Source organism: Pecten maximus, chromosome 14 (genome assembly GCF_902652985.1).
Source record: "Pecten maximus chromosome 14, xPecMax1.1, whole genome shotgun sequence".
Lineage (NCBI taxonomy): Eukaryota > Metazoa > Mollusca > Bivalvia > Pectinida > Pectinidae > Pecten > Pecten maximus.
This window is the reverse complement of record NC_047028.1, coordinates 28,309,246-28,322,387: the sequence shown is the minus strand read 5'-3', so window position 1 is coordinate 28,322,387 and position 13,142 is coordinate 28,309,246. Positions and strand designations below refer to the sequence as shown.

Below are 13,142 nucleotides of genomic sequence, written 5' to 3'. Positions count from 1 at the left end.
TATGTTTATTGTTATTTTTGTCTGATATTTATCACGTATTCTCCACTGCTGAACTCAAAATATGCTTCTGTACATAATAAAAGAGTATTGAATAGAATCTGTTAACTTGTGTTTTTTCATGAATCACATGGTGTTTCTGCTTTGCTAAATGCAAAGTATGATGACGATGTCATGGCCAGTACGGGCATGTTTGGCCATACAAATGATTTAGACCGCTTCTAGACATCTTCATAAAAATCAATATCGCGGGAAAAACCTTAAAGTTAAAAAAAAAAAAAAAAAAGGAAAAAAAAACCAACAAAAAACAAGCAAACAAAAACAAAAAAACAACAACAACAACAACATATGAAATGTATTGTCACTAGTAGAACTTTAGCAGATGTGTCCCAAAGCAATTCATACTATAAACACATACCGCATATATTAAGCCTCGTGGACACTAATAAAATGAAATAATACCAGAGTTGGATTTGTAAACACTAAAATATATAACCAATTTAGTTTCAAGTGACCAGCAAGGAATGTGAAATGGATTAATCCATATCGATATCCATTTTTAAGATCTGAAATTGCATTTTATGTAAAATTCTTGATCTTCTTACATCAAATCTTAATATTATTTTGTGTTCTTTGAAATTTTGATTCTTTTTAATTTAGGGCTATTAAGCTCGACCTGACATTTATATGAATAGGGGCTGTTAATGACCCTTCAGTAAGCAACATTCAAGCAGGACCATGTTAAAATTATACGTATTTGAATGCGTTAATGAGAATAGACGAAAAACAGCTTTTAGCCTCTAGCATCATTGAGTAGTCAATATGGAAAATAATCTTCTGCATTGTATAGCTAAAGTATATATCTACATATGTTTCAAAATATCTTATCGGACAGTAGGCAACGTCATTTTGAGATCAGAATTCGCGAAATTATGTATTCGCGAATAAGTCGAATTATGTGAGCTCGCGAAATGAAGTACTCGCGAAATATAAGTGATTTACAGTAATATTTTTCGTATTTGAATTCTTAAAATCATGCAATGCAAAGTTAAAATTTATAACAGACAACCATAACAGTACAAAAAAATGAGGACGGTTAGGATTAACTGCAATTTGTCCATACAAATTAATATAGAATTTCTACTTTATCTTATCTAAATTAGCATTTAAATCATATCTTATTCTTATGATTTAAAAATATTATTGACCTCAAAATACTGTGCTGTGATGCAAACAGATCGCCCTAACAAAACATCAGCATTAATGTAGCTTTGCATTTCTAGATATTAAGATGTTGTTATCCCGAGCTTTTCTGTGAATGTCTAAATATATCAGACATACCTGTGAGGCAATGAACGGGGAAAAATACAATGATACTATTCTTGTATAATGAAAATTCAACACGTTAACTTGAAGTTAAACTGATTAGCACAATAGTGAAATTGTACAATCATAGTACGTACCTCAAAAACAAATTATAACACCACAATTAGCATTATCATACTTTAGCGGAATGCATTCCACCACATAAAGCGCTAAACATAGATTACTGCTAAAATGTATCCATATATAGTATTAACGTGCCAACTAAAGATTATCAATAATGCAACAAAAACTCACTGGTTACCCGGATGTTAAACTTTGTCCCAGCAAGGAAGAAAATACATTATTCAATAGCTTTGAGGTACACAGAATTTGAAATACTGCTCGTTCCTGCCTATGTATTTGCTTTTTGCTGACGCCGACCCATAGGGTAATTCTTAGTCAGGTTGTGTATATTGTGAATAGACTATGCAACTTATAGAATTACTCTCGCATGGTATTATTTCATTGGACAAACGCTATAAGATGACATGGGTTACACACGAGAAGGTATACACATGCAAACAGTCATATATAAATATATAAACATACATTACACATACACACATACATGTCGGCCACACACGTGTCCATATAAAATACCGTAGGTTAACTTTTACTGAATTAAATCTGCGATCTGTCATCTGAAACTGTATAAACATAACTTTTTCATGCATACATATTTTTCAGTGTTGTTATTTATCGAACAGTGCTCTATAATTATATTTGATTATCATTCGCCTAAATACTATTACCAGTGCTTAATGTTTAACATGTAACAAAAAATAAGTCAGTATTAAGATTACGCCTTACTTATAAGATTAAGACAACGCCAACAGTTAATCAAACGACTTGTATTCATGACACAGATAAGTCGGTGGCGTTAAACATGGCTCTATCGACACTGGGTAAGTTTACTTTTCACTGTTTTGAAATATAAATCTAACTGTGTTATTTATCTTATGTAAACAAATGATGATATGTAACACATGCTTTTATTCTTGATACGAGGAAGCCTTAACTATCATAAACAAAGGATTTTTTCATATCTAAACAGAACTTAAACAAAGCTAAACGCGTTAACGAAAAGCTGGTAGGTAATCTAAATTTTATTTTCACCCCAAAATATATTATATCGTACCAGTCTCTTTAATTGGTACACGTATATGTTACTTTCGGTTTAAAAACGATCATTTTTCAGACTGCTTTATTATATTAATCCATATATTGTTCCTTATAAGTTATATTTCTACACCTATTGCCCATTTTATGATTTTCACATATATATATCGGGTGTGCCAACATTTAGCATTTCTATTTATATTGAATAATTTTGGTTTTGTTTATAAGTTAATGAAATGTATATGCGTGAACATCAATTATCATAATTTTATTAAATATAATAAATGACAATGTAAACGATTACTTGTAAATGTTCCGATACTATATCAAATGTTTGCACAGGTGTTTGGACTCTGGTGTGTCTTGTGTACCAGTTCGGGGGTGTCATCGGTACGTAAAACTTTTAAATATAACTAAATAAGTTATTACAGTGGTGCACATTTCAAACTTCATATTACAAATGAGGATATAAAAAATAACGTTTTAATTTATTGTGGTGTTCAGAATGAAGTATATAGTTTCTCAGGGATATGTCAATATCTGATTTACCGAACAGAAAAAAGAAAAAAAAAAAGTTTTTTTATCTATTCATGATCAAAAAAACTATAATTAAGAAATACACTTATTAATTTTGTTGATTAATTTACATAAACCGGCGTTGCATTCACTTACGCCCAAATTTGCCCAAATCACTGTTAACTAATGAGACGTTGTTCCTATAAATAAGAAACCTTCGAATTCAAGGTGCACCTGACAACCGTGGTACCGAGTTTATCATCGGATATATGGAGAACATTGCAGAGTCCATCAATGTCGAACTCTTTGTCACAACGATGAGGACGACGACAGTAAATGTTAGAGTGACAGCCCCGAGATACAGTTCCGCCGGAATAAATGAGGCGTTCTCTGTCACAGCCGGAACTGTTAAACAGCTCTTCTTCCACCCCCGTGTTCGTCTGAGCGGTAACGAAATGAGCTCCAAAGCCGTTCTGATTTCCGCCGACGATGAAGTAGTCATTTACGGAGTCAACAAGGAGAGATACTCATGCGATGCCTTTCTTGGACTCCCGACTGATGTACTAGGAACTGAGTACTATGCCGTTACCTATTACCCTCCGTCCAGGCAGTGTGAGCTGTTGATTGTCGGTGTGAATGACAGCACGTCAGTAAGTATCACACCGGGGGACGCCATTGGAAGCCGATATATCTCATGGGGTGGACGAAACTACTACAAAGGCAACACACTCACCGTTACAATGAACAGGTTCGATACATTCCAGTTAGTCACATACGGCGATCTCACAGGGACATATATCAGTTCCACCAAGGCTGTATCTGTCTTCAGTGGAAACAGGAAAACGAACATTGGCAGAGGAGGCAGCTCTGATCATTTGGTTGAGCATCTTACAAATGTTGACACTTGGGGAAAGCGTTTTGTAACTGTTCCTGTCCCAAACAGATCAGTTGGGGACTACTTTAAGTTTATTGCCAGTGAAAGTAGCACGAGCGTCACGATAAGTGGAGGTTATTCTAACTCTTTCACACTAAGCAAAGCTGGATCGATGGTGCAAAAGACAATTTCTTCCAGAGCTTATTGTCTTGTTGAATCTGACAAACCAATTCTAGTTGTACAGTTTTGTCTGAGTCAACAGTCTTCAAGCGAAAAATCTGACCCTATGATGATGATTATTCCACCAGTGGAACAGTACGGAGCCGACTATACATTCACCACACCAAAGTACTCCCTTGGGTCATACAGCAACTACTTCATGTTCATCATAAAGGAATCTGAGAAATCTGGACTTAGAGTCGATGGTAATGCATTCCCCTCCAGCACTGTATACAACAGAATTAGCGGTACTGACTATGTTGGGGGTTACATCAGCGTGTCCGAGGGGTCCCACACTGTACGTCACACATCTCCCATCTCTATCTTCGGAGGATACCTGTACGGCCAGGCAAACTACGAGACATACGGATTTACTACAGGAATGCGTATGGCCGGAATCAACACGGTGAGCATTTGTTTTATCGTCTTTTGTTGTTTATTTCAGTCGGAATCTCGAAGAATAATCTAAATATTGTGTAGTAATTGCTATTTTTATTTAGGATAGATTACAGATATATCTTACTTATATTGCAGCAAATGTTTTAACGGATAAAGTGTAATACGGTATATATCCGGTACAGGAACAAATAATGTTCCTCTACACCGGACTCACCGATTTGCTGCGATCTATCATATCAAATCACATATTTATTTCAAGAGGCCAACAATGTTTATGCAATAGCCTTACAGGAATCGTCATTTTGATAAATTGTGTCTGACTTTCATTCATCCGTATGAAAAAAATATGCCATGTGTCATTGACACAGCCTACATTTCTGCATTACCCAATGTTCCGGTTATAAATTGACTCAGATTGAATTTGATAGAATTCAGAAATGTGCTAAAACTCTCTCTAGGTGTGTATTCCGACCAGTACAGTGGTTGGAGATGGTATTGACAATGACTGTGACGGTCTGATCGACGAGGAGCTGTGTACTACAGAGAATCAGGGAAGAGGTATGACTTGAAACCTACTTTTTATTGTTTGATGTAATTAAGAAATTCACTCTTCCTGATAAATACAAATTCGATTAGAAGTCAAAGATTGACAAATACTTATTCCTTTGCTATAGATGATGACGGCGATGGTCAGGCAGAGGAAGACTGTGCGACACCTCCGCCAAGTGAGTAAAGATATTGTTATTCCGATTTAATTTCTCTTACTTTTTTCAATTTCTAAGTCGTGTTTCAAAACATGGTTTTATAATTGACGTGTCCATGTTAATAAACGTAACCCTATTTTTTTAAATTTATTTATTTATTATTAATTTGGCAATATTTTTCTCTATAATTTCTATTACTTTGGCTGACAATGCCCAAATGGATGAAAAGCCAATCTCACGAAGACACATATTAAAAATAAAATGATTTGTTTATGATCGTAGTTGACGGTGGTTGGAGTTCATATAGTTCGTACGGGGCGTGCTCGCTTTCGTGTCGATCAGCAGCAGGCGGCGCTACCTCCGGGATCAAAACCCAGACTCGATATTGCAACAACCCTACACCCAAATATGACGGCAAACAGTGTTCAGGGAGTGCCACAAACACCGCAACATGTACCCCATCCAACTACTGTCCAAGTACGTAATATTTCCTTTATTGATTTTAAAGATTAAGTTGTAATTATACATTAAACGATCATTACGATTACGATTAGAAAAACTTGCGGTGATTTTTTTTCTAAATTTACGAAATTCAGTTAATCATCACTTTCAAAAAGGACAATTAAAGCATATATTCAAAATAAGCATAGTGCAATATTTCAGAATACATATATTTCAGAACTGCATCTTTCACCGATTCCATTAAAATGTATACTGTCATATGTAGAAGAGTTGAGGAAAATTGTTGTGACGATATTATTTCGGGTTGATAGTCTTTTATACATCCTCAATAATATTCTTTTTTCATAAAGTTGATGGCAGCTGGGGTAGTTGGGGGTCGTATGGTTCCTGCTCCGTGACGTGTGGTAGTGGATCAATGACGAAGACAAGACAATGTAATAACCCTTCACCAGCGCATGGCGGAAGTTACTGTAGCAGTTCTGGTTCACAAACGGCTAGTTGTACATTGAGCGCATGTCCAAGTAAGTATTGTGATTTTGGCTTATACAATGAATGTATTTACATAGTGATTTAATTGACCGCAAACTCCCATCTCGTTATCTTCAAAAGAAAATAGAACATTGCTATCAATAAAAGGTAATTAAAACACAATTATTTAAACTTCTTTTAATGATTTGTATGGTATTCCATCATTGCATTCAACATTTAATCGCAGGATTATCATTATCATTTATTAAGCAAAAAACAAACAAACAAAAACAAAGCAAAACAAAAAAACTAGAAACATCAAGCAAAAAGTATACCGTTTATCTTTATCTGTTTATTTTTTTTTATTAACACAGCCTTTATTCTTACAAGGTTGACACTATATTATGACATTGCCTCCGGTTTTCTATTTTCTGATGTGATTATTTGATTTTGCTTCCCAAATACATCTCATGGCGGAAGCAATGACGATTCCCTCATATTTTTCAAATAAGGTGGGTCACTCAAATATATCAAATGAAAATACGATATTCAGGAAGAAATACATATGTCAATTTCTTTTGAAAATAGGGTAAAGAACATGTCTGATGACGTTTGGTTATGACGTCATATCAACGGTATTTTCTCTATGTACTGTACATAGATCATGCTAATGAAGGAAACACTGTTATTGATATGATATCGATTTCTTTCGATTTTTGCGTTTTAGTTGATGGTGGCTGGAGTTCGTATGGAAACTGGGGATCATGCTCAAGAAGTTGTGGGACTGGATTACGTTCCAGAACGAGGCAGTGTAATAATCCGTCTCCAGCAAACAATGGTGCCGATTGTGTCGGATCTACAACCAGTACTGAAGCATGTAACACACAGGCCTGTCCAAGTAAGCATACATACATAAGGGTCAGATAGAGGTCAACTTAGTGAATACGGTGATGATTTTCTCCAATAACGAATACTATTTCTATTCAACTGATAATAGAATCCAACCATATTCGCTCTTGTAGTTGACGGTGGTTGGTCATCTTGGGGGAGTTATGGTTCCTGTTCTGTGACATGCGCAGGAGGTTTGAAGTACCGGACGCGTTCATGTTCAAATCCTTCCCCACAGCACGGAGGGGCCTCCTGTGGAAACTCTGACACCAGCAGCGCGAGCTGTAACACAAACCCGTGTCCGAGTATGTATGTCTTAACTTTATCTGTTGATAACATACATATAAACCCGATATTATACAAAATCTTAGCCCAGTGTTAATATATTTAGTGTACTCACATAGCTATTGATTCATGTTCGTTACCGTTTTGATAAACCATTAAAACGGTAACGAACATGAATCAACTGTCAGTACTGTCTTAAATTTGCAATCAAAGAAATTCTGAGTGTGTAAATGAGCAAAGACATCTTCATGTAAGCATATGCGTCGCAGGGTTTATTTATCAAATAACGAGTAATAGATGTAATTTAACGGACTGCAAATTACAATTCAAGCATTTCTGTTTAGTATTATGATATTAATTGGTGTGAAGGGGACATTTCATCATCAAACGACTGTTGTATTTTGTTTTGATTGTCATATCTGTAATGATAAACGCCTTAAGTAAAAAATCTAAATAGGGTTTAGAATGTACGATATGAAAATACATGCATTAAACAACCTACCTATGTTATTTATATTCGTCATAAATGACAGACGTTTGCAGGCAAATAACATATTGCGCATTAGCCCGATACCCTTTAAGCATATCCATTGTATTTTTCAGTTGATGGTGGCTGGAGCTCTTACGGAAATTGGGGGTCGTGTTCAAGGAGTTGTGGAACTGGATCACGATCCAGAACGAGGCAGTGTAATAGTCCGGCCCCGGCATACAATGGCGCCGACTGCGTCGGCTCTGATACAAACACAGAAACTTGTAACACTCACCCTTGTCCAAGTAAGTGCTGAACACCTTCATAAGACAAATACTATTTTTCATGATTATTTCAATCTGTGCTGTTGTGTTATATTTGGATGCATAATTGAATGTTTTGCAAAACAAAAACGGTTTAATTTATCAGTTACGATAACAAATGTTAAAACGCTGGATAATGGAACATCAGCTCCCGTTATTTTAATGTGAGGACATATTGACATATCAATTTACCATAGCCTGGTAAAGATTATTTCACATGAAGTGTTAACCGGTAAAATGCACATGACTTCCTGCTCCCTTGTAGTTGATGGTGGTTGGACCTCTTGGGGGAGTTATGGTTCCTGTTCTGTGACATGCGCAGGAGGATTGAAGTCCCGGACGCGTTCATGTACAAATCCTGCTCCACAGCACGGAGGGGCGTCATGCGGAAACTCTGACACAAGCAGCGCGAGCTGTAACACAAACCCGTGTCCGAGTATGTGTGGCATAATTATATTATCAATAACAAGTAGAGATACACTGACAGACATAACAGGAATTTCTGTGAAATGAAGTTCGGATCATTTGTTGAAGTCTTAAACATTAATGCGTCAACCCATACATCAACAATTTTCATTTTGGTATTAGGTTTGAAATTTTGGCAATGCCTCGATTTCAAAACAATTATCCAACCAGACATATAAAAAAAAAAGGTTGCATAGTGCATGCTTTAAGAATTTTTCTTCTTCTTTGTACGTAGTCGATGGAGAATGGTCCTCTTGGGGCAGTTATGGTTCCTGTTCCGTGACATGCGCAGGAGGTGTGAAGTACCGGACGCGATCATGCACGAATCCTGCTCCGCAGTACGGAGGGGCGTCATGTGGAAACGCTGACACAAGTAGCACTACCTGTAATACATTTCCATGTCCGAGTAAGTACACAAAACTAGGCACTGAGATCAATATAAATAGCACTGCATGTAAACAAATCTATTGTTGTTTCTTGTATGTTTGTATTCTTTACAAATGTGCTTTATATTGGTATACTAGTTTATTACAATATAAGTGTCCAAAAAGTGCCATTACCATGCAATTTTGCAGTCTTTTACCATCTCAGCTGCAGATTTGTTTTGTATACTTGTATTTATGGTGGTGTTCAAAAGACATTTTTTAATTTCTAGTTTATTTTGTCATAATAGTGATGACAGGAATGAAAATAGATATACCGGTACATCCACCGACCTTTCTTTTTTGTGCATTTTGTTAATGTGCCCCCTCATATTATACTAGCTCTTTTCTGAACGTCAATCCAAAAATCTTCGCTCAGTGGCATCTTGTATTTATAATGATTATTTGCTCGATACATTAACAGTTGACGGAGTATGGGGCTCTTGGGGAAGCTACGCTCCATGCACACTTACATGTAAGGATTATGGAACGTCCCAAACCGGAACAAAGACCAGGACCCGTTCCTGTGACAATCCTGCCCCACAGTACAATGGCGCCGACTGTCCTAATTCTGACACTCACGTCGCGACATGTACTACGTCCACTTACTGTCCAAGTACGTCCAATGGGTATTTTTTTAAAAGGCTGGTCACATGATCAATTAAATTAAGATCATTTGAAAACGTGCATAATTATTATTAGGAAACATAGAAACTTGCATATGCTGTACAAAACGTATACATTGACTTATTTATTATCCAATTAACTTCATTAGTATTATTATGTAGAACAGTTTCAAAAGGCAATTTAATCGGAATGTTGTATTGACAAACGAAATGCCATTCCTAACATAAGAAACGATGTTCCATGATGTTTGCATAATTTATCAAAATTAGTACAAAAAGACAATTTTGTATTTTACCTAGATACTCTCGAAACGTTATCCTCAATATTCATCAATACATATGTCGATTGGTACATATCCTTTTTGTGAGCTCTCGTGTGGTATATTAAGAAAGTGTGAAACACAAATAATTCAATCATTTTCTTCTAGTTAACGGCGTATGGTCTGCATGGAACAGCTGGAACACTTGCTCAGTAACATGTGCCAGTGGAGTTCAGCACAGATCGAGAACATGTACAAATCCACCAGCTCAATATGGCGGTCTTCCGTGCAGCGGAAGTACAAATGACAGCCAAGTGTGCACCCTGCCACCTTGCCCAAGTAAGTATAGCATATAACCTAAAAGGCTGGCTTATGATGGACATAAATCCACATATTTGTCTTTATATGCCGTCAAGTGTTAAAACAACGGTGAAGTATACCTAAATTATCAAATAAATAGATACATTTATCAAAATATCCTCAAAATGCTCCAAACGCGGCATTTACTATTATTACTACCTATTGAAAATGGTAATATTATCACGTGTTATCTTTGATTTCCTTATTTTATATTTTTTTCTTAATTATTTGATATATGAACATGTTTTATGTGATCAACTGAATCACTTTCCTGTTCTTGCTGTTCCCTTGATGGAATGAAATCATTCAATATCATTTGCTACCCTTTAATAATTAATAGTTCATTAACAAACGAATTTTTTCGAAGTATGATAATCATGGAAATTAGATTTATTGTTCTATGATAACCCGTTTACAGTTGACGGCGCATGGTCAAGTTGGAGTGCTTGGGGTTCATGTACTGTCACCTGCGGAGGGGGGACTGCCACCAGGGGTCGCTCTTGTACAAATCCAACTCCGCAATATGGCGGTGCTCAGTGTTCTGGCAATGTCACGGATACAATGGACTGTAACACGGCTGTCTGTATAAGTAAGTCATTCTTCAATCCTATCAAATCCATAAGACTATCAAACTGCCTTATAACAATATTGCCGTTTAATTTCACAAGGAACCAACCCTGATTAAGCGCTAGCGCAGTTCAAAGGATTGCTAGAAAACTCATTCGGCGGAAATGACGACGTATCGTCTATAGAGGAAGTAAAACCAGGGCATCTGGTTCCGGACTAAATGTCTATTCCCACAACAATATCATTAGGCAAGTAGAAATACTTTAAAGTGTTTAAAATGTTAATTACCCTTTTGACCTTTTAAAGATTGTTTTTATTTCTAAGTTGATGGCGATTGGGCTGAATGGAATCCATGGGGCACATGCACAATTTCTTGCGGAAATGGAACCCGTTCACGAATCAGGAGTTGTTCTGACCCACTTCCACTCAACGGTGGACTTCAATGTCCCGGAGCATCCAGTGATTTCAGCGAGTGTAACACACAGGACTGTCCTGTCCGTCAAGCTGGTGTTTACCAACAGGTAATATATGACAGTAAATGAAAAAAGTCTGTTGAGATACTCGACATTATCTTTATATCTCAAACCATTATATCATGTATATGTATGCCAAAACGATTCATTATTTTACATACATTGCCGTCAATAAAAAAATTGATACCAAGTTTCTCGGCCCAATCCTGTACACAACAAAACCATACCAACAGAAACTACGGTGAAATGATAAAACAAATGCTAAATGCATATTTACTCTGGTTTACTATGTCATATTTTAAACATGGAAGCTGATTATTGTTGAAACATACCAAACCTTCTGTTAACCTGTGTTTTAACCTAGGTTCTTGATTTTCCGAAATTATTTTGCTTGGCCACACTCATTAGGATTTGTGTCAAAAGTATTCAATCAATCAAAACTTGACTAAGTATCATTAAAACAAGCATGTGTTTATCATTTAGTTGTGCCCCGCAAACTGGTTTACCTGCGAAAGCGGTCAGATCACCTGTATAGACAGGTCATATATGTGTGACTGTGCCAATGATTGTGACGACGGAAGTGACGAAACAGAGGGTTATGCCGGATGTAACTCCGCCTTGCTGCAGGCTTGTGGGAACGGGGCAGATGGTAAGTTTGTACCCGAAATGTTATTGGTCAACATTTGTTTTATTCATATTCCTAACTATAAAATGCAAAATGAAACAAACAAAATCCGTAAAATTGGTTTTACATCATTTATATTCTAAAGGTACATTTTCAATGTTGTGTCATGGTAAAAACTGATATCTAAATATTCATCTTGTATTCCATTTTTTTCACGTCCATAGCATATGAATAGTAAGCCTCCAAGAACAATATCACATTAAATTTAAATTTTCGTATTTGTTTAAATTCGCGCTTAGAAATCAGCGGCATGATTTCGTATTCTTAACCAGTTTATTCCATTTTCTTTAGGTGTCTTGCTGTTTTCCAAGTGGCTCGGTGCATTGGTTTTATCCACGATCTGGTTGTTGTGGCGGTGATTGGAATATTTCCACAAGGAAGATCCGTTTTTCTCTATTTTAACAGGTTCTTGTCATTTAGACAAAGTCTCGCTTTCTGAGATAGTGTTACCTCTCTCCCCAATGTAAATATATATATATATAACATAAACTCGAAGCACTCCGATAAGTAAAACGTAAGCACTTTCATCTATCGGACACTGCCAATTTCAACATTTATATATACATGTATATAAATATGCAAGAAATAGTTGTAATTTCCGAGCTCTATCGATGATAAATAGTTTTTCCTGTGATAGACAAATCAGTATTCAAATTGCGAAATGTGCATTTTACGTTCATTATACGACGGGCTCAGTATAAGCTATATCTAGGCATTTGTTATCCTATATTTTGTTATGTATCTGTAGCGACTAATTGTTTTGGTTTTTTTTTTGGTTTTTTTTTTTGGAGGGAGGGGATGTTGAGTTTATCAATTAAATGGTGCATTGACACCTGATGTGAATGATCGAATTATGTATACGTGTTTACCCCTTATATAGACCAGCCAGTATTCCAATTGGAAAGTGAGCATCTTCATATCAAGCATCAGTGTTATCCATTAATTTGATATATAAGGTATCCATGCAGAAAACATGTTTTTTCATGATTTACACTTTCATGAAAAAAGATATATTTTATCATATTTTTCCGTAATGCAGTATAATCCCAATATACCAATAAATTCAATCTGTAGAATATGCAATGATTTTTTTTTAATTTTCATCATTCAAGTCCTTGATGGTTCAATGTCAACTATTTTGTTTAAATTCATTTATCAAAGATCATGTTACAGCTGTAAAAAAAATCAATAAGTGG

General features: G+C 35.9%; 1 protein-coding gene across 1 annotated transcript; it reads left to right on the top strand.

Annotated features, from left to right (window-relative positions):
* The first annotated feature begins 2,223 nt into the window (after positions 1 to 2,223).
* LOC117341844 (A disintegrin and metalloproteinase with thrombospondin motifs adt-1-like) lies at positions 2,224 to 12,305 on the top strand. The gene is made up of 18 exons (XM_033903704.1): positions 2,224 to 2,267; positions 2,824 to 2,871; positions 3,226 to 4,496; positions 4,948 to 5,047; positions 5,164 to 5,214; positions 5,476 to 5,670; positions 6,006 to 6,176; positions 6,851 to 7,021; positions 7,146 to 7,316; positions 7,900 to 8,070; positions 8,354 to 8,524; positions 8,789 to 8,959; positions 9,400 to 9,591; positions 10,030 to 10,200; positions 10,640 to 10,810; positions 11,113 to 11,309; positions 11,745 to 11,910; positions 12,238 to 12,305. The coding sequence occupies exons 1-18, from the start codon at positions 2,249 to 2,251 to the stop codon at positions 12,303 to 12,305; spliced, it is 3,675 nt and encodes a 1,224-aa protein (XP_033759595.1). The 5' UTR covers positions 2,224 to 2,248.
* The last annotated feature ends 837 nt before the right edge of the window (positions 12,306 to 13,142 follow it).

Coding starts and splice junctions, on each gene's coding strand:
- LOC117341844 (XM_033903704.1), top strand. Junction 7,317..7,899: donor TAACACAAACCCGTGTCCGA/GTATGTATGTCT, acceptor TGTATTTTTCAG/TTGATGGTGGCTGGAGCTCT. Junction 8,525..8,788: donor TAACACAAACCCGTGTCCGA/GTATGTGTGGCA, acceptor CTTTGTACGTAG/TCGATGGAGAATGGTCCTCT.